The 21562-nt window shown below is 52.8% G+C and overlaps 1 protein-coding gene across 1 annotated transcript in view; it reads right to left on the bottom strand.

Annotated features, from left to right (window-relative positions):
• Nucleotides 1–21562, bottom strand: part of DNAH2 (dynein axonemal heavy chain 2) — a 159937-nt gene that overhangs the window by 21041 nt on the left and 117334 nt on the right. The window contains exons 56-67 of the mRNA XM_006151894.1: nucleotides 20903–21129; nucleotides 20219–20379; nucleotides 19520–19659; nucleotides 18073–18205; nucleotides 17841–17980; nucleotides 17006–17216; nucleotides 16670–16786; nucleotides 16328–16469; nucleotides 14767–14936; nucleotides 14503–14619; nucleotides 707–871; nucleotides 53–178 (exon numbers count right to left, since the gene is read on the bottom strand). Of these exons, the coding sequence (XP_006151956.1) occupies nucleotides 53–178; nucleotides 707–871; nucleotides 14503–14619; nucleotides 14767–14936; nucleotides 16328–16469; nucleotides 16670–16786; nucleotides 17006–17216; nucleotides 17841–17980; nucleotides 18073–18205; nucleotides 19520–19659; nucleotides 20219–20379; nucleotides 20903–21129 (1849 nt within the window). The remainder of the gene's footprint in view (nucleotides 1–52; nucleotides 179–706; nucleotides 872–14502; nucleotides 14620–14766; nucleotides 14937–16327; nucleotides 16470–16669; nucleotides 16787–17005; nucleotides 17217–17840; nucleotides 17981–18072; nucleotides 18206–19519; nucleotides 19660–20218; nucleotides 20380–20902; nucleotides 21130–21562) is intronic.

The raw sequence follows: 21562 nt of genomic DNA on the forward strand, positions 1-21562 counted from the left end.
GTCCGGCTCCCCTTACCCCTTCCCCGGCCCTGGGCTCCGGGCCCCGCCTCACCTTGCGGATCCAGATCTGGTTGACAATCTCATCCCGGTAGTTGGTCAGGAAAGGCCCCATGTAGGACAGGAAGGCCGCTGCCAGGAGACAGTCACCCACAAGGTAGCCCAGGTCCTCCTCCAGGCCCTGGGGGTGGCAGGGAGGTGTGAGCCCGGCTGGGCCCCCAGCACTCTGGGAGACACTTGGAATGCTTTTGAAGGCGGTCTATCTAGATCAAAGAGATTCTTTGCCTCTCCTAAACGTGGGCCCAGAACACTCTAACCTGGTTCCAATTACTCTGCAGTCCCGTCTCTAACTGCCATGTTTAGACGGTGACGTCCTGGTGATAAGGCCAGCCCTGTGCGAAGCCCGGTGCTGGCTGAGGGTGGAGACAAGATGTCCCGTATCTGGTTCCTGTCAGGCTGGCGGCCTGTGTCGCGAGTCCCGCGTGCCGTCCAGCCCCACCGGAACGCTGGAGCAGAGCCCCGACAGCACAAGAGCCGTTTCTTCCACTTCCTCACCGAATGGGAGGAGGGAGAGGGGAAGAACTCCTGGCCAGGCCCCACTGAAAAAAGGTTTCCCTGCGCCCTGGTGTCCCTGTCTTCCCTGACTGTCCCTCGACACAAACAGGATGGATCCCTAGGAACTGGCAGCCAGTGGCCCAGCCCAGCTCACCTGCACCGTCTCCTCCCACCGGGCCTTCTCGCCAGCCAGCCCAGACACCAGCATCCCCGCCCGCTCCAGCTTCAGCTCCATCTCTTCCGACTTCTTGCGAAGCTCCTCCTTCTGGGCCAGCTTCTCATCGTACTGCTTCTTCAGCATTTCCAGTTTCTCGGCCACCTGGGGTGGGGGGTGTAGGAGCGTCAGCGTCCAACACAGGGCTTGAGGCCAGATCATTCTGGATCAAATCACAGCTCGGTCACTTTGTAACTGTATGACCTTGAGAAAATTCACCTCGTTGGGCCTCAGTTTCCTTACGTAAAATAAGAATAACATCTCTCCAGGGTGACTGTGAGGAGTTCGTGAGATAAAATAGGTGTGATGAGATGATTTTTCCTTCCCTTCCTTCCACCGCCCTTTCTCGGAGACCAAAAACCACTGGGCAATGAAACTCAAGACTGAGTAGGAGACAGAGCCCTCGTGCAACATAATAAACCACACAAGACATGTTGGCAGGGGAGCTGGCCCAGAGCCTAGTGGTTAAGGCAGCTGGATCCCGCATGGCTGACCGTATATTTCAGTCCTAACCCCAGCAGCTTGGAAAATATGGCAGGTACACGTGCATGTGTGCCCCACATCCTGAAGGGAGTCACTTTCACCGGGAGAGGCAGCCTGCAATGATGGGAATAGTCCCACTGCTATAAAGCATTTCCCAGAGCCCCATCTGGGTTGTCACGGTACAGGTGAATGTGGGTGGTAGCACAAGGCCTAGCACGGAATAAGCAGTCGGGCCCAAGAACCTGGAAATGGGGGGAGAATTATTTAAAGCAAAATGGAGAGGGCAGCAGGGGCCGTGGGGGCTAAGGCGCTGGATCCCACATGGCTGACCACTGAGTTCCAGACCTGGCGGCTTGCTTTCTCACCTTCCCTCTCTCTCTCACACTCTGTCTTTCTCTGGTGAGCACACGTGCTGTATAGTAAATTAAAAGAATAGTAATAATAATAATTAATAAAATAAAACAAAGGATTCTTTAAAAGCAAAACCAGAAAACAAAGTGCAAATTCAAAATATCACCTTCAAATGACCTATAAGGATGGCTTATCGGTCCAGCTTTGGTAGCAATTCAGGAGGCATTAATGTATAAACAGACTCGGCCTCTTTATATGTTAATGTATAAAGAGGTTAAGGCTATGGTCCTTCAACCACAGCCTAGTGGTTAAGGGAGCAGCATTCCACACGGCCAACCGTGTGGTTCTAATCCTGGTCCCGGCAGTTAAAAAACACTCCTGGCGCCCAAATCCCAACAGGATGGAGAAATGTGGGAGAAAGGATTGCAGCATGGCCACACCACACTGGGGGTGCTTTCTCTCTCTGTCTCCGTCTCACTTTTTTTTTTAAAGAAATATTTTTGCTATAGGGCACGTGTGCTCACTGGGAGAGAGAGAGAAAGACAGAGAGACAGAAAGCAAGAAAACACACACGCATACACACACACACACACACACACACCCAAGGGGATGGCCATACCGTAATCCCTTCGCCTCCATTCTCCTCTCAGGATTTTGGGCACCCATACACATGCTCCTAGAATGAGTTTTAAACTGCCGGCTCCGAGACTGGAACCGTGGTCGACTACGTGGGAGTCCGGCAACAACGTAACCTTTACACCATCTGTTGGTCCCATCTCTTTTATTTTGTAATTATTTATATAATTTTATTTATTATCATTCTTCAATCTGACCAGAGAGAGACGGAGCGAGAGAGAGAGAAAATAAGTCACCAGGTCCAGTACTTGAGCTGCGGCCAGCCATGTGGGAATCCAGCACCCCAACCACCACGCCATCTGTCAGTCCCTTCACTCTCTTTTTTAAAAAATTTGCTCTCGGGCATGTGTACTCACCAGAGAGAGAGATGCATGAGAGAGTGAGAAATCACCCCAAAAGGGGGCGGCCATGCTGCAACCCTTTCTCTTCCATTCTCCTGGGACTGGGGCATGCATGCACACATGTCCAGTGTGATTTTCAAGCCACCGGGACTTGAACCTGCAAGTCAGTGGATCCAGCCACCTTAACTACCATGCCACCTGGTTAACCTCTACCTAAACTATATAAATCTCTTTGTAATTTAACTGTTTGGGAGTTATAATCTTTCTAATTAAAAAAAAAATTACAAAAAATTTCAAACCTGGAAATACCTCCCAGCTAGAGTGAACAGTTGTTAACATTTTGCTATATTTATTTCCTCTATTTGTTTTTTGCCGGTATCTTAAATTACAAACTCATGAAATCTCAAGCCTAGAGATGCTTGAGATGACTTCATAATGCATCTCTAAAAATAATGATGTTTCTACATAACCACAACACCATTATTAAGCTTAATACAAATCTTTTTCATATTTTAGAAAGAAAATTTAACTATTTGTTATTATTATTTTTATTTTACTTGCTATAGGGCACATGCACCCACCAGAGAGAGAGATGAAGAGATAAAAAGTGAGAAAGCAAGCTGCCAGATCTGGGACTTGAACATCAGTCCAGCCATGTGGGAGTTCAGTGCCTTAATCACTGTGCCACCTGCTGGTCCCCAAAATAACTTTTACTACATATATCTTTTTTTTTTTGGCTAATGGGCATGTGTGCTCACCAGAGAGACAGGAGAGGACGAAGTGTCTCCCACGGGCCGTCGTCATACCACAATCCCGCCATCTTTTCCTCTGTTTTCTTTGAATTTTGGCTGTGCTGTGAGTAGTTAACTTCACGTTCAAAAGGCAGGGGGTGAATAGCGGCACAGCAGTAAGATGCGAGACTGACCCACATGGAAAGGTTCTGGGTTCCAGGGCTGGATGAGGTTGGGTGTGGATTGTGGCATTGACACTCCATTGGAAAGCCTCCTTGTCTGTCCGTCTGTCTCTCTGTCTTTCTCTCTCTCTCATTCATGCAGGAAATAAATATACTTTTTTTTTTTTAATTTAAAAGAAATTCCAAAGGCACGAGGGCTATAGGGCATGAAAAGTCTCCCTCTGGTCCTGTTCCCCACCACCTGTCCCCTTCTCTAGACATAGCCAGGGCTACTGTGGCTTGTATTTCCTCCACGTGAGCAGGTGTACAGAACACTGCTGTTTCCGGTGTGGCGATTTTAGGCTACTTCTGTCGACTCCATGCTATCACAGGTGAGAATTAAGCTCCCGTGTACTTCCACGCCACACTCCTTTCTCTGGACTAGCAGTTTCAGCCCTTCTACTGGGAAGTTATTTCTTTAAATAACATGTTAAAATCTCATCTTGGGACCAGCAGTTAGCGTAATGGCTATGTCGCTGGACTCCCACGTAGTCAATCGCGGTTTGAGTCCCAGACCCGGGCGCATGTGCATGCGTGCCCAAGATCCTGAGAGGAGAATGGAGGAGAAGGGATTGTGGTGTGGCCATCCCCCCTGGGGGGTGATTTCTCCCTTTCTGTCTCTCTATCTCTGTCTGTCTGGCGAGCGCACGCGCCCTATAGCAAAAACCTCTACCAAAAAAAAAAAAAATCTCATCTTGGGGCCAGCTCAGTGGTGCAGTGGTAATGCGCTGTCCCACAGAAGCTGGATCACACACGGTGACCACGGTTTGAATCCTTGACCCAGTCAGCCTGAAATGCTAGGCCCGCAGGCCAGAGCTCAGGGTCCCACGGGCCGGAGGGCCGGAGGAAGGGGATCGCGCGTAATCGGACCCTGGAGAGGGTGCTCATCTCTCTCTGTCGCTCACGCTCACACACACGGGCTCTATCATAAATACGGAAAAATTTCAATTAAAACCTCATTTCATTTATGGCCTGATCTTTCTCTCACCTCCTCCCTGCTGTACTTTTATTTTTACATTGTCAAAGCTGAGAACGTTTAGTCACAAGCTACAATGAGACCTCTGTGCTCTGTCCCCAGGCCGGCTGTGAAGGCGGAACGTCACAGGCATTGACGTCATCACGGCCTGGCTCAGGCCCAGGCACTGAGGACCAGGGTGCCCGGCTCAGCTGCTCAGGACCCGGAGGCACATTCTGAAAGGTCGCGCACATGCCAGGCAGACTGTTAAATACTTCATAGTGCCCTTGATTACCCTTACTGGCTGGATTGTGTCTTTGTTGTTAATTGCCAGAGGGCATGTGTGCTCACCAGAGCGCCAGAGAGAGGGAGAGAGCACCCCCCAATGGGTGTGGTCACACCACGGTCCGTCTCCACTTCCCCATCCTGTCAGGATTTGGGGCACACACACACGAGCCTGATGTGCTTTTCAAGCCGTGGGTCTGGGATCCGGACTGCAGTCAGCCATCTGGGATCCTGCTCCCTAACCACTCAGCTATGGACTCAGCCTGGATCGGATCCCTCACATCTCCCAAGACTCTTCGTATTACAGCCTTTGACCCTATCACCCCAGCCTTCTATTGAGTACAGACTTGGGTAATTTCATTTTTAAATTTTGTTTTGAAAGATTTTTGCTATAGGGTGCGTGTGTCCACCGGCAAGACCGAGAGAGACAGAGAGACAGAAAGCAAATCACCCCTTGGGGGAATGACCGCAGTCCCCTCTCCTCTGTTCTTCTCTTGGGATCTTGGGCACGCATGCGCACGCAGCATCAGTTTCAAGCCTCTGGGTTCGGGACTCAAACCATGGCCAGCCCCATGGGAGTCCAGTGCCTTCACCACGACACCACCTGGATAGTTAAAAACCTTCCCAGCAATCTTTCCTTTTCTCTGTTTGGACCCCGCCCCCGTCCTACTCTTGTTTCGTAGGTGTGCTCTCTTCTTTCATTATTTTCTGATGGTACCGATTAGGCGCAGTTTGTTCAAGTTCTTCTCCGTACCCTGAGTGATCTCGGATTGTGTTTTGTTACAATTTTCCATCTTGGTCATTCCCCTGCGCCACGGAAAAGACTCCCCCAGCACCCTACCTCGCACCTCCAGGGGGTCCATGAGGGCTGCTCTGATTGCTAAGACTAGAAAGAACAGGTTAGAAATACTCAACAGAGAGCAGACCCCGTCCTCTGTGGGGGAAACCAGCTTTCAGAGATAACCAGTCCCTCTAGGCCCCTCCAGGGTACGGCGGCCTGCCCGGCCCAGAATCCCTTGAAACCAGGTAGCTGCCAGGCTAAGGGCTCACTATGCCGGCGGGGCCTCACTCCCAGGTGGCAGTCGCTTCCTCCGCCTCCGCAGGTGATAAGACGAGATGTTGGCAAGCCTCTTCGTCCCCCTTCCCTACTCCGTCAGCACCTGGGGTAGAAGCAGGCTGCCAGCTCTCAGATCTCAGGAGTGCCTGCACAGGGCTGGCCCACGGCCCGGGGGTGAAGCCCAGTGCAAGGGAGAGAAATCCCTGGGGCCGACCCCAGCGTTGAGTCCCAGCCCGGCTGGCTTGAAGAGCACAGTAGGCATCTGTGAGTGCGTGCCCAGGATCCGACGGGATGGAGGAGCGGGAGAACAGGGACCGTGGGGACCACACCCTGCCGAGGGATACTTTCTACTTCTGTCTCTCTCTCTCTCCTCCTCCTCTCTCTCTGGCAGAGGACACACTCACCTTTGGCAATATAAGTAAATAAACGAACACGGGAAAAGAAGTTCTGGGGGGCCTAGGTCTCTCGGGAGGACCAGGCCACCGTTAGAGGCTCATTACGCCCGCTGGCTCGCTCTCGCCTGGGTGAGTGGCACCGCACAGCATCCGCGAGGTACTGAGATGCCAGCAGGGGCCTGGCCTGTCCACAGCGGAGCTGCGACTCTACACAGGCGGGACCGGGACACAGGGCAGCTTCAAGGAAACTGGGCAAAGGGATCGGCCGATGTTAGGGGCTGGGCCGAATAGGGCTGGATCTGTTTTAGACATTGATGGACAGAGTATTACACTTGCTGCTCGTCTTCCTTTGTTTCTTAAAGTATATTTCTTATTTCTGTGAGCGAGAGACAGAAACACAGGCCCCCCAACAGGGCCTGTTCACTTCGATCCACCCCCAGCTTCAGCTACCCCCAGATCACGGGCGTGCACACACCAGGTGTGTCTAGGGAGCGGCTGCAGACACGGACCCCGGACTCTTCTGTGGAGTCGGTCCCACGGGGCGTCGCGGAGCCACCGTGCGGCCCCACGATATGCTGCGTTTAAACCGCGAGGCGGTCGGGTCTCGTACATACGGCAGCTTCTTGCTTGAAAAGGTTGCTGCCAGGCCTCAGTGGACAGCACTAGGTCAACTACCCCATTATTCCGCTTTTAAAAATGTGCCGGAAGGCATGTACACTCACGGGAGAGAGACGGGGTGTGGGGGCGGGGGAACAGGGAGGAACGAGGAAGCCCACGGGGCACGGTCACACTGCAATCCCTTCTCCATTTCTTGTCCTTTCTGCATCTGTGGCATGCTTGCACATGCGCCTGGCATGATTCTCAGACTGCAGCATCTGAGACTCAAACTGCAAGGTGGGTCATGTGGGATCCAGCTGCCTTGACCACCAGGCCATGAGCTGGCCTTCTATTCGATTTCTTCATCCGGGAGTAGGGAGCGAATCGTGGTTAAAACCCTGGGTCCCACGTGGCTTGCCCACAGGCTTACCGGCTAACAGTGTTCTACCCTGGCCGAGGTGCAAGGCCATTTGGGTAGAGCAGGTGGGCACGTGGGTGTGGCCCGTGCCTGGGGGAGCATGCCTGAGCGGCTTAGCTGACTCAGAAGTGGAAGAAGGCCCTGCTGAGACCGAGGGCAGGACTTCCCCGCAGGCCCAGGCGCACAGGCTTCGGCAGCCGCAGCAGCGTTGGAGATTTGCCGAGGGTAATTCTCCAGTTAAAGTAAGTATGAGAGCGAGGTAGCTTTTGTACACCTCGGCGACTCCATCGAGAGAGGCATGGCCATCTCCCTGGGCAGTTTTGACATAGGGAGATAGGGAGACAGAAGGTGAGAAATCATCTCCTGAGGGGATGGCTATGTTGCAATCCCTCAAGATTTGAGGTTTGGGGCATGCATACGTGAGCACACACACACATACACACACGTACACACATGCACCTGGCATGAGTTGCAAGTCACCACGTCCAGGACTTGCACTGACTGGCCAGCCCGCCAGCCCTGTAGGAGTCCAGTTCTTATTTTCTTTTTTTGGAGAGGTTTTTGCTATAGGGCACATGCACTTGACAGAGAGACAGAGAGACAGAAAGCGAGAAATCATCCCCCAGAGGGGTGGCCATGCCGCAATCCCTTCTCCTCCATTCTTCTCTCGGGATCTTGGGCACGCATGGGCACGACTCGAACCAGGGTCGACTATGTGGGAGTCCAGCGACATAGCCATTACGCTAACTGCTGGTCCCTGTAGAAGTCCAGTTTTGTAACTATTATACTACCTGCTGGCCCTTCACAGTGGCATTTTACCAACCAGAGAACTGGCTGCCTTAGCACCAAAGCAACTATGGCTAAGGGCAACAGTTTCCATTTACTAACTATATTCTAGCAAGTATAAGAAGCTACGTCTGGCTATCCCCAGGAAGGATGGGATCATAGATCACTCAGACTACCATGTAACCATTTTCTAAAGCTATGAAACCATTTTCCAAAACCTACTCCCTTATCAAAAAGCCAGCCCCCTGTTCAGAATACAAGATACAAACCCTAGTCTAGAACTTCTCGGTGGCCACCCCTTCCCGGGGAGCCCTCCCTGCGTGGGAGCTCATCGAGAGCATGCATGCCCAAGATGGCCATGTTGTAATCCCTCTCTTCATTCTCTTGGGATTTTGGTGCACGAGCGCACGCACGCACGCACACATGCCCAGCATGTTTTTCAAGCCACTGGGTCTGGGACTCAAACCACGCAGCTGGTCATGTGGAATCCATCTACCTTAACCACTGGCTGGCCCAATAATTTTCTGCTATTTATCAATTACTCAGTATTTGGGGGTTTTGTTTGTTCACTTTAGTTTGCTGTAGGGAGTGTGCTTTCACTGGAGAGAAAAAGAGAGAGAGGGAAAGTGAGAAATTATCCCCAAGGGGATGGGCATGCCACAATCCCTCCAATCTCAAGATCTCGGTCAGGCATGCACACGTGCCCAGGCATGTCTTTCAAACCAGCAGGCCTGCGACTTGAACTGCAAAGTTGGCTATGTGGGATCCAGCTGCCTTAACCTCCATGCCATCTGCTGGCCCGTGGGTATTTTGTTATAGCACCCCAAACAAAGACAGTTGCCCTGCGGAGACCGAGCAGAATGAAAAACTGGGTAGCCTAGGAATGCTGGCTTCTAGAGTGCTAACCCACAAAGGCAAGATCGCCGATTTCAGGTCTTCCTTTCTGTGTGGACTATAGTTTACAAAGGGATTCCTCTTTGAAATTTAACTCCCTGGGGGCTGTATCCAAACGTGTGGAAGTTCTGACAGCTGTTGTTACTGTTGCATTTTAATACTGTCATTTAATTGCGCCGCACAACCTCTGACATGCTATGCTGGGCAATGTGACTAGACGTAATTGAAATGGGAAATGAGACAGAAAGTGAATTTTCAACCTCGGAGACACAGTTGCCTTGAAGTAGATTAAGATTCTGTTCTGACTCACTCCAGAGCTTTCCCAGGCAATGTCTAAGCCAGTGGCCAGCCATCCTTGTTGCAAATCAGAATCGGGCCCAGGGAAAATACATTTTCGGAGTCTCAGACGAGTGAGTGGCGGCTAAAACGACGTAGTAAGGGTCTGAGCTGACGTGAATAGCTGGGCTCTGGGCTTCCTTCCAGACCTCTGGGCTCTAGTGCCATGTACCGGCCTTCCCACCTCTCTTTGGCTCTGATAGGGAAGTTTTTAAAATGTGGATTTCAGGACCAGCAGATGGCATAAGAGTTATGTCGCTGGATTCCCATGTAGTAGCCTACGGTTTGACTTCCAGATCTGGTGGCTTAAAACTCAGGACGGGTGCATGTGCAGGCGTGCCCAAGATCCAGAGTGGTGAGGGGAGAAGGGATTGCGGCATGGCCATCTTGGGGGGGGTGGTGATTTCTCTCTGGGAAGTGCACATGCCCTATAGCAAAAGAGAGAGAGAGAGAGAGAGAACGAAAGAAAAAAAAAACTCCCTTAAAATTTTTTTTAAATCAAAATGTTGATTTTTGGGGCCTGCAGGAGGTGGCATGGTGGTTAAGGCACTGGATTCCCACATGGCCAACTCTGCAGTTCGAGTCTCAGACCTGGTAGCTTGAAAATCACATGGTGGGGTGGGAAGGGCACCAAGTGTTGTGGTGGTTGGGGTACTGGACTCCCACATGGCTGACCATGGTTCGAGTCCTGAACCTGTTAGCTTACTTTCTCTCTTTCTCTGTTTCTCTCTTTGGTGACTATAGCAAATTTAAATAATAATAATAATAATAATAAAATAAATAATTATTTAAAAAACAAAATCACACTGGGTGTGTGTGATTCCCAAAAATCCTGAGAGGAGAATGAAGGCTAACCCACCGGAGCAGGTAATTTCTTATTTTTCCTCTCTCTGTCTCTGTCTCTCTCCAGCAATTGTACAAGCCCTATGGCAAAAACCTGGGGGTGAAGAGTGGATTCCCAGGCCCTAAGAGGGATGTGTACTGACCTGGCCTGGGGTGGGACCTGGGTACCACCACAGTGTCTAGCGCTGAGGCGCTCTGCACAGGTGTATCTGGGGCTGGGCAGTAGCACCGCAGTGAGGCACTGACCCACATGGCAAGGTGTAGGTTCACACCCGGGGACCAGCATATGCGTGTGGCTGAAATGGGGGGGAGTCATGGAGTGCAGACCCCATGCGGGATACCCCCTCCCTCCCCCTCTCTGTCTCTCTCATGGAAGAAATGAACTGTTTAAAAAGATGCATTTGGCTATTACACATCGGTCTTTATAGCAGTAAGGGAGAAGCGTGGGCTCTCTGCCTGCTTACCTCTGTCAGCTAGGGGTTCTGAGGGGGGTGGGCTCTCCACCACAGCCCCGACCCCGGTGCCCACTGAATGCTGCCGCAGGCTGCAGGCCCCAGAGGCCCCATTGTCATGCATAAAGGGAACAATGCCCGATTATTTGGCCCAGGATATGATTCATCCAGGTGAGGAAACTTCCCAGATGGGTTGCCGCACCTGCGATTATTCACTCTTGGAAGGGAAGAGAGTGAGAGTGACGGCTCAGGGGAGGTGGACGGCAGCAGGCGTGGCACGACCGGGCCTGTGCAGACAGAGCTGCTCCCCTGCAGGCTGAGTTCTCTGCACGGGCGGAGCCCTGGCAGGTCTCAAAGGAGGTAACGAGCCTAGCCTGCCGCAGGAAAGGCAGGAAAGGGCCTGGGCCTCGCCCGCGGGGACCTGGGAATGTGGGGTGTAGCCCCAGCTCTGCAGCAGCTTGCCCGCGAGAACCTTGGGCCCCTCATCCGATGGCAGAGGGTTGGACCAGGACATTGTCCATAGTCGGTTTCTGGTAAAACATTTTGGAATTGTATGACCGGCTCTGATTATGTAACCGTGTTCAGTTTCTACACCAGACAGCTTCGACAAAGTTAGAAGATAAATGAAGACCGAAAGATTGGAGGGTTCAGTTAGCTGGTGGTGTAGTGGTTAAGGTGGCTGGAGCCCTCATGGCTGACTGAGTGGTTCAAGTCCCAGATTCAGTGGCTTAAAAAACATGGGGGCACATGTGCGTTCATGTCCCCACATTGCCAAAGAAGTAAGAAATGGAGGAGAATGGATTGCAGAGTGACTGTCTCCTGCGGGGCACTTTTGACTCTTTCTCTGCCTCTCTCCAGCAAGCACATATGCCATCTGTTAAGAAAAAAATATATATGGGGGAACCAGCATTAGCGTAATGGCTATGTCGCTGGACTCCCACGTAGTCGACCGCAATTCGCGTCCCGGACCCGGTGGCTTAGAACTCATGCCGGGCGCGTGTGCGTGCGTGCCCAAGATCCTGAGAGGAGAATGGAGGAGAAGGGATTGCGGCGTGGCCATCCCCCCTGGGGGGTGATTTCTCACTTTCTGTCTCTCTGTCTCTCTCTGTCTGTCTGGCAAGCACACGCGCCCTGTAGCGAAAACCTCTCAAAAAAAAAAAAAAAAAGGAAACAACGAACATGGCCAGCTGAGATGGGGTTGATAGGGCCAGCCTGGTAGCACACATCTTAATCACAAGTGCTGCGCAGAGGGAGGTGGGCCCCATCTGGTCAGTCAGGGTTCAAGTCCCAGCCCTGGTGGCTTGACAATCGCAATAAGAAATATGCACATACCCAGGATCCAGACAAGATGGAGAACTGGAGGAGAAAAGACTGTAGCCTGACCAAGCCCCACTGAGGGATTCGCTTTCTCTTACACATGCCCTGTGATGTAGGGTTTTTTGTTTGTTTGTTTTGGAGAGATTTTTGGTATAGGGTGCATGTGCTCACTGGAGAGACAGAGAGACAGAGAGACAGAAATCACCCCGTAGGAGGGAGGGCCACACTGTACTCCCTTCTCCTCCATCCTCCTCTCGAGATTTTGAGCACGCACATATGCACATGTGCCCAGCGTGCATTTAAGCCACCAGATCTGAGACTCAAAGCACAGACGGCTACGTGGGAGTCCAGTGATGTAACCATCATGCCACCTGCAGGTCCCAGCCCTGTGATGCCCTTTTTAAAAAGGGTAATAGGGCCAGCAGACGGCATGGTGGTTAAGGCACTGGACTCCCACATGGCCAACCACACTCCGAGCCTGGGACCAGGAAGCTTGAAAATCATGCTGGGCGGGATCAGCAGATGGCGTAATGGTTACATCACTGGACTCCCACGTAGTCAACCATGGTTTGAGTACCACACCCGGTGGCTTAAAACTCACACTGGGCACATGTGTGCGTGCCCAAAATCCCAAGGGCAGAACAGAGGAGAAGGGATTGCGGTGTGGCCATTTCCTCTGGGGGCAGATTTCTCACTTTCAGTCTCACTGTTTTCTGTCTCTCCAGTGAGTACACGCGCCCTATAACAAAAACCTCTCTACACAAAGAAAAGAGAGAAAGAAAGAAAGAAAATCATACTGGGCGTGTGCGCATGTGCATCCAAAATCCCAAAAGGAGAATAGAGAAAAAGGGATTACAGTGTGGCTGACCCCCTGGCAGGGTGAGGGTGATTTCTCATATTCCCTCTCTGTGTCTCTCTGGCAAGTACACTTGCCCTGTGGCAAAAACCTAAAAAAAAAAAAAAAAAAAAAAGGTGCTGGTGGTGTAACGATTACGTAAGGAGCACTGAAGCCGTCCCCTGGGACATGCACTGGAGTGGGCCAATGTCCGACTTGCGGGGCCGCAGACGGGAAGGTGCAGGGCGGCGTGCGCGGTGTTAGGAGGAACTGCGTCGGCGTACTTGCTCACGTAGGCACAGGCTGCTCTGGACGGAGAGGCCGGACTGTGGCCAGGCAGTGGCTCAGTGGAACCCCACTGGACCCACACGGGAAAGGCCCTGGCTATGTCCTGGGCCCCTCTGAGCATACCGGCCACACATGCGCTCCCATCCTGGACAGGCTGAGACTGGAGCAGACCACAGAGCAAAGACCAAAGACCACTCCTTCTGGGAGTCCCCCTGCCCCATGGAAGAAGTAAATACATACTTTTTTTTTTCTTTTTTTGGAGAGTTTTTTTTTTTTTTTCCGCTATAGGGCGCGTGCGTTCGCCAGACAGACAGAGAGAGACAGAGAGACAGAAAGCGAGAAATCACCCCCCCATGGGGGATGGTCACGCGGCAATCCCTTCTCCTCCATTCTCCTCTCGGGATCTTGGGCATGCACGCACGCGCGCCCGGCGTGAGTTTTAAGCCACCGGGTCCGGGATGCGAACCGCGGTTGACTACGTGGGAGTCCAGCGACATAGCCATTATGCTAACTGCTGGCACCCAATACATAATTTTTGAAATAAAGAATTTATCATTGGTTGTTTCAGGGAAGAAAGCCAGGAGCAGCAGGTAGGGGGGAGATTTCTTTAGATTTTTGCCATAGAGTGTGGGTACTCACTGGAGAGACAGAGACAGTGAGAGGGAAAGTGAGACACCACCCCCCCCCTACGGGAGGGGATAGCCACACCCTTCTCCATTCTCCTCCTGGGATTCTGGATGGACACACACACACACACACACACACACACACACACAAAGTGCCTGGCATGAGTTTCAAGCTGCCAGACCCGAGACTCGAACTATGGTTGGCCATGTGGGAGTCCAGTGCCTTAACCACCATAACACTTGCTGGCCCAGAGCCGAGGAGAGACATCCTACTGAGTACCTTTGTACCTTTTGCATGTCAAACCGTGTGACTATTATGTTGGGGATGGAGTGGTATTACTTATGGACTCCATGAAAAATTCAAATGACAGACTGGAAGAATTCCGAACCCGGTAACAAACAGCACGTGACCACCCTGCCTGGTCTGAGCGTCACCTGTGCAAGCGTCTCATAGGCATCACCTTCTGGGGTTCGCAGCCTGCTTACAGAAACTGGGGGACAGCCCTGCCCCCACCGGGCACATGCACGGGGACCCTCACGTTGCTCCCCACCCACCTGGCCCATCTCCGGGCAAAGACCAATTTGCCACACGCGTGTCATTAGTTAATACCTCAGGGGCCAACTCCGACGGCCATGATGGTGATCACCACCTCCCAGGTTCGTCTCGGGGAGAGTTCTGGGCACAGCGCCCTCTGAGCTTTTTAACCTTCCCAACCGAGCACTGAGCTGAGTGCACTGAGCCGCAGCCCATTCCCAACCAAGGGGACATGGAGCGGGAGGGAGCCGGGACCGCAGTGACTGAGGGGAATAGAACTGGACGGCAGAAATAAATGGTGCTGAAGCCCCCGGGACATCAGGAGCGCCTGGAAAAGGCAGGTATGAGACTCACCTCCCGCAGCTTCTCCTGGGCCTCAGCAAGCGCCGCCTGCTTCTCCTGAAGCTGGGCCAAGGCCGCGTTCATTCGGACTCGCTTGGGCTCCACCACCCGATACAGCCGGCCATAGAGCTGCGGGAGACAGCCCGGCTGCAGAGGGCCCACAGGCCCACCCACCACTCACCTCCAGAGAGCATCCCTCCCATCTCCATCCGCCCTGTCCGCCTGCCTCCTCCCAGGCTTCCTCACTGCCCCCACCCGGCCCAGCCACTGCAGTACCTCCATGGCCCGCACCCACATGCAGAGGGACTTGGCGGCCAGGGAGACGCGGCCGATGATGTCAGGCTGGAAGTCGGGCTGGGCACAGTAGGCTCCGATCTTCTTCAGGACTTTATCTGAGATGTTGTCTTTATCAAAGTGGATCAGTGACTTGATGAAGTTCTGCTCCCCTGGTGGATAAAAATGAGGGGCCTCAATCAGAGGGCCTGATCCCATTCTCCTGGCCCAGGTTCACCCTCACTGCTGGGCACAGTCACACTGTTCCTGGGGTCAAAATAGTGGACCACGGCCCACTCGCTCCCTCTGACCTGGCTCGCTCTTCTAGTGACTGCTCAGCCCAGGGGCCCACAGCCTCCCTTCCATTACTCACAGCCCACACACTGGGGGTCGCCAAACTGTGGTGGCGGGGGTTGGGAGGTGGCAGGGGGTTGTTCTACAACAGAGAAAGCCCTAGGAACAAGACAGAGTCCCGTTTTTCCATTTTCTTTTCTTTTTCTTTTTGAGAGGTTTTTGCTATAGGCCACTTGCCAGAAAGACAGAGAGACAGAGAGAAAGAAAGCGAGAAATCACCCCCCCCATGGGGGATGGCCACACCGCAATCCCTGCTCTTCCATTCTCCTCTCAAGATCTTGGGCACGCATGCAAATGTGCCCAGTGTTTAAGCTACTGGGTTCGGGACTCGAACCATGGTCAACTACCTGTCCAGTGACATAGCCATTATGCCAACTGCTGGTCTCCTGTTTTTCCACTTTCTATTTCTTGCCCTTTTGGGGGGCCTAAAGGCCTGTCTGTCTTCAGATTCTGCCACATGTTCTAAAACCTATGACCATTTTCTTTTCTTTTTTAGTTTGCCAGAAGACGCATACATTCATTGGAGAGAGACAGAGAGAGAGAAGGTGAGAAATCACTCCCCACGGGGGATGGCCATGCTACAATCCTTTCTCCTCTTATCTCCCGGGATTTGGGGTACATTCACACACATACTTGGTGTGATTTTTTTTTTTTGCTATAGGGCGTGTGCACTCGCCAGAGAGACAGAGAGAGACAGAGAGACAGAAAGTGAGAAATCACCCCCCAGAGGGGATGGCCACGCCGCAATCCCTTCTCCTCCATTCTCCTCTCGGGATCTTGGGCACGCACGCTCAGGCTCCTGTTTGAGTTTTAAGCCACCGGGTCCAGGACGCGAACCACGGTCAAGTACATGGGAGTCCAGCGACATAGCCATTACGCTAACTGCTGCTCCCTTGGTGTGATTTTTTAAGCCACCGGATCTGGGACTCGAACCACTCTATCAGCCATGTGGATCTAGCTGCCTTAACCTCTGTGCCACCTGCTGCCCCCTCCCCTTTTCCCTTACATTAAGATGAGTTGATGTCTGTCGCAACCCAAGACCCTTAACTGACATTCGTGTTCTCGTTCCAACTAGGCTCTCTGTTCTTGAGGGCTGGTAGGATGTTTCGTTCATCCTCATTCACCCCCGTGTCCGGAAGCCTGATCACAACACATGCTCCATGAGGCCTGGACAGACCGAGGTCAGCCCTCTTGTGGCTCCTTGGCTTACCCAGCTGCCTCTTGGCTTCTGCCCACGTGGGCTCATTGCCCCGAAGGATCATGACCGCCTGCATCACTATCTCCACTTGGGCAGGGGGCCGGCCATAAGACTTGATCTCACCGATATCCTTCTTGTTCAGAGACTCCAGGGCCTGGGAAGAGGGATTAAACGGAGGGAGCGGAGCCGGAGTCAGCTCAGTGGTAAAACAAGTCCTTTCTGGAGACAAGACCTAGCTAAGGTGCCTCCTCTTCTTCCCACTTACCCAGGGACTCTGAGGGCAAAGACACCCAGCCCGACTCCTTCCCTGGGCCCTTCCACGCCCGGTACCCGTCCTTGCACGGCCCCTGGTACCCGCATGGCCTCTTCCAGAGCAGGCAATGCCTCTTCTAGATCTTTCTGAGCATTGTCCGCCAGGGCCTGACATTTGATTTCCTCAACTGCAATTTTTTCGCTATTGGCTGTTACGGCCTAGGGATGAAAAGAGAACAGGTTTTGTTTTTTCTTTTCTCTTTGCCTTGGGCAAAGGTGGAGGAGACAATGTTGGTGGAAGAGATCAAAGAGAAAGCTAAAGAAAATCTGAGGAGTGGAACATGCATCCCCTGAGGCAGTAACCCATGGAGACCGAAGCCTCTTCCCTGGGCAAGGGCAGGAGTGGGTGCAGGGGCCAGGCCGGAGGGAGCCCTGGACCTTCTGCTGCTCATCCGCTTCCCGCTTCTGCTGCACGATGATGACCAGGTACTCCTCGCACTGTTTCTGGAACTCAGCCACCTTTTTCTTGGCATCTTCCAGCTCCAGAGACATCACTTCCACCTTTTCCCTGGTTTCATCGATCTTGAACAGCCCTGTCCGCAGCTTATTGGCCTGGTCCAGCAGCTCCTGCCGTTTCTCTCCCAGCAGCCTGGAGAGAAGGGGGGCTCCCGGAAGGGGGTGTCCTGTACAGTCCACCTTTCCAGCGTGTCCCTGTTCCTCGCTGGCGCCCCTACCAGCACCACACCCTGGTCAGGTGTTCACAATTTCCTTGCCTGGATCACTGTCAACAGCTTCCCAGCTGGTCCTGCTTGAGGCTCCTGTCGCTCTGATTTACTCTACACCCCATCAAAAGTAGCTCGTTTTCAACGTTTCTAATTGCCAGAGAATGTGCGCTCGCCAGAGAGAGAAGCAGACAGAGGGCGAGCGGACGGAGAGGGGAAAGACATCCCCTCACAGGGCATAGTCATGCCACAATCCTTTCTTCTGCATATTTTCTTTTTTAGTTTTAAGTTTCTTCGTTCATACAGAGAGAGGGGCACCAACCAAGGACTTCGTGTCACAATCTGCCCCTCGTCTCAGCCAGCCTGCATCACGTGTGTGCCTGTGCCCAGTGTCTACAGAGAAGCTTGGGGACAGGAACAGGCGCCCCCCGGGTGGGACCAGTTAAGGCTGTGCCACCACCTGGCCCCAGATGGTTCCCATTACATCATTCCACCAGTCACCCCCAGAGACGCCAACCTCCCTGGCCCTCCACGTCCCCTGATCTTCGTACTTCTTATACCCGGACACGAGCTCCAGGTAGTTGGTGGGTGTGACATAGTTGTATCTTTTCAGTTCCAACAGCATCTTCTGGGAGTAGCGCGCCACTGACCAATGCATGGTGACAAAGATCCGGGCCACCTTCCTGTGGATCTGAGGGCAACGGCACAGGATAGAAGAGAAAGGTGAGTGCAGGGAGAGTGCGAGGAGATGGGGTGGGTGAGAGATGGGGAGGAGGGGCTCACATTCTCCTGAGTCCCCAGGTCCACTCCCACGAGGTACTTCTCAGCCACCTCTAGCAGGGCCTCGCGGGGCCACTCTGAGAACCAGTTAATGGTCGTGCAGTTCACCAAGGCTGGGTACTGGCGGATCCAGTTCCTGGGGAAGGGTTTCAAGAGGCAGTCAATGCCTGCACACTCTACCTCCAGCTCCTGGCCTCGCCGGCCTGTCCACCCGCTTGCCACCAACGTCAACGCCCCACCCTCTTGCTTCTGTACTGCCTTGTTCTGGTTCTGCCCCCTCAGTGCCAGTTCAGTGTTGATTTAGAAATAGGCTCTAGATCAGAGACACTCGCTTCCACACCTCCTAGGTGCGCATCTTGGGTAAGAATCTAACCTCTCTGCACGCATGCTTTGGAAATCTACATTGTACCCCACAAAGATGCACAACAATTAAATGTCAATAAGAAATGATAAAAACACTTTTAAAAGAATCTAGCCCCTTGAACATGAGCTGCCTCATCTCTGAGATGGGAATAACAATACATATGAGGGTTGCTGGGCAGCTCAATGCGGTGACACAGTGACTGGCACCTGGTAACCACATACTATACATATTCAAAACCCAAACCCAAATAAATGGGAATCCAAATTGTCCTCTGCCCTCCTCCTCGCTTCTGATGCTCTTAAAAATCAACTCATACCAAGAGCAGATAAAGAAAACATAGGGGGCCCAGATAGTGACACAATGGAAAAAAAAAAACTCTCTGCAAGGCCAACCCACATGGGAAGGTCCCGTGTTCGTGTCTGGAGACCACCCTGACACAATGGGCACGCCCATGCCCATGATCTGGGGCTGACCGGGGGGATGGGTCATAGTGTCAAGACCCTATTGGGGAGAAGAGGGTTCTCTTTCTCTCTCTTTCTCACTTGTGGAGAAAGTAAATGAATAAATGTTTTTTTAAAAAAAGAGAAAGAAAATGCTCTATAAGCATAAAATAAGAGTATTATCCAACCTTTAAAAAAGAGGATGCTACACTATGGATGAACTTCGAGGACATTGTGCTAACCGAGATAAATCACAGGAAGATGAATGCTGTACAATCCCACTCACGTGAGTACCCGAAGTATCAGCCTCACAAAGACAGGAAGTGGGACTTGGGCTGCCGCAGGATGGCGATGGGGATGGGAGTTACCATTTAGAGGGGATGGTCTCACTTTGGAAAAGGGAAGATTCTAGAGAGATGTTGCACGGCAGCGTGAAGATCATTTACACCCCTGAGCGGTACACTTAAAATGGTTCCGATGTTACTTTTTATGTTCCGTGTCCCCCCCCGCCCCCCCCCACCATTTTAGTTATGCTAAAGGGGGAGGGGTGACTCCCACGTCAGCCATGGGGACTTTCTTAACAGAAGGCACCATGTCTAGGACTTCCAGAAGGAATGGGAGGGGTGGCCAGGAAAGGGGAAGTCACCTGAAGGGGTCCCCCACGGGGCTGAGGCAGAGCACGATGTGCAGGTTGTTGCGCACGCGCTCGATGAGGTAGGCGAAGAGGCTGTCCGACGACTCAGGCACCTGCTCCGCCCGGGCCTGCTCTATGATGTGTGCCTGGATCTGCACAGAAGCCGCGCGGGGTCAGGGCCGAAGCTCCCAGGCCCACGGCACAACCAGTGGAGGTAGCAGGTTAGGCTGAGCTGACAAGGGGTGGTTTTCTTTTCTTTTTTCTTTTTTTTTTTTTAAAGTTTGCCATGAGGCATGTGCACTCGCCAGAGAAAGACAGAGAGAGGGGAAAGGAAAGTGAGAAAGCACCTTCCGGGGGGAAGGCCACACCATAATCCCTTCTCATTCATTCTCCTCTCAGGATCTTGGACACAGTTGCACATGTGACCAGAATGTTTTTTAAGCCACTGGGTCTGGGACGCAAACCATGCAGTTGGCTCTGAGGGCTCCAGCTGCCTTAACCACCATGCCACCAGCGGGCCCTGACAAGAGCTGGGTTTTAAAGCAGCTCCGCCCCATAGGGGTCCTGGAGGGAAGATGGCTGAAAAAGGACAGCCCTCAACTTTGTGGGGTGGGGAGAGGTGGACAGCCGGGGTACTACCGTAGCATATTCTGGGATCTGTGGTTCTCCGGGGTTACTTAGGAAGGCCAGTGAATGCAGAAGGAGCCATACCTCTTCAAATTCATCTGTCTTGTAGAGATTGGGGACCTCGCCTGAGCTGAGGATGTTGTTAATGTCTTCTAGGAAGGATTCGTCAGCGATCTGGGTGTCCACAAAAAGGAAGGACGTGGTCTTGAGCTCAACCCCGGCCTGGCGATAGAGTCGCTTGATATCTGGCCCAACAGCAAAGGAGGGTGAGGAGACAGAACAGACAGGTTTGGGATTCTCCGTCCTGTCCCCCGTTCGTCTTCTGAGGTTTAGGAACCCTCTCCCAGCCTGCAGCACATTCACGCTGTCCTGTACTCCAGGAGTCCCCCAGCCCTAGGCCACAGGCCATGGAGCGGCCGCACAGCCGGAGCGAGTGGCTGGTGAGAGCGAAGCTCCCCATCGCTCCATCACCACCCGAGCCCTCCCTCCTACCAGGCCAGCAGCAGGTTAGAGTCCCACAGGGGCGCCAGCCCTACTGGGAACTGCGCACGTGAGGATCTAGGTTGTGTGCTCTCATAAACCACCTCTGCTCCTCCCCATTTCATGCAAAACCAGCTCCTGATCCCACAAGGCTTGGGGACCGCTGCTCTACCTCGCACGGGCCTGGCACATCTCACGGTCTCCTCTCTTGCCATCCCCCAACACTCAAGCATCTGGTCTCTCATTCTTTGCCACAAGCCTTCCTGTGTTCCAGAAACCCAGCCGTACCATCGCGGAACTCCTGCTTCCGATAGTGCTTGGTGACCTCAATCTGGAAAGTGATGTACTCGCAGATGGATGAAGCCAAGCGGGCCAGGCTCTGACGTCCGCTGCCCCCGATGCCCACCAAAAGCATGTTGCCCCGAGGCTGTCCAATCACCCGCACGATTCGCGTGACTACCCCCCGCCGAGTTCGGGGGCGGGGGGGGGGGGGTGAGGGTAATGAGTTGGCTGAGCAAGCTCAGGGGACCACCAGGCCCTAGGTTAGGGACTGGGACCCTTGAAACTGAAGTAGAACAACCAAGAGGTGTGGAAGAGGCCGGTGCCTACGGCCCGGGAAACAATTCGACTTTTACCTCACCACGTTCACTAAATACCCACTGCCATGAGAGCGTCTGGGGCCAAAGAGGAAGGCAGCATCCAATACTTGATTTGGGAGCTATCTAGAAAAGGAACCCTATTTCCTTAGAAATAATCCATAATCAGGGTTAGCTAGCAGGTGGTATAGTGGTTAGGGCAACCGGATTCCAACATGACTGACTGCGGTTTGAGTCCTGGACCTGACAGCTTGCTTTCTCACTTTTCATCTCTCTGTCCCCGCTGGTCAAGCTAAAATAAGTAAATAAATAAAGTTAAATAAAATGATTCTTTAAAAAAAAAAAAAGGGGG

Source organism: Tupaia chinensis, unplaced genomic scaffold (assembly GCF_000334495.1).
Source record: "Tupaia chinensis unplaced genomic scaffold, TupChi_1.0 Scaffold000330_1, whole genome shotgun sequence".
NCBI lineage: Eukaryota > Metazoa > Chordata > Mammalia > Scandentia > Tupaiidae > Tupaia > Tupaia belangeri.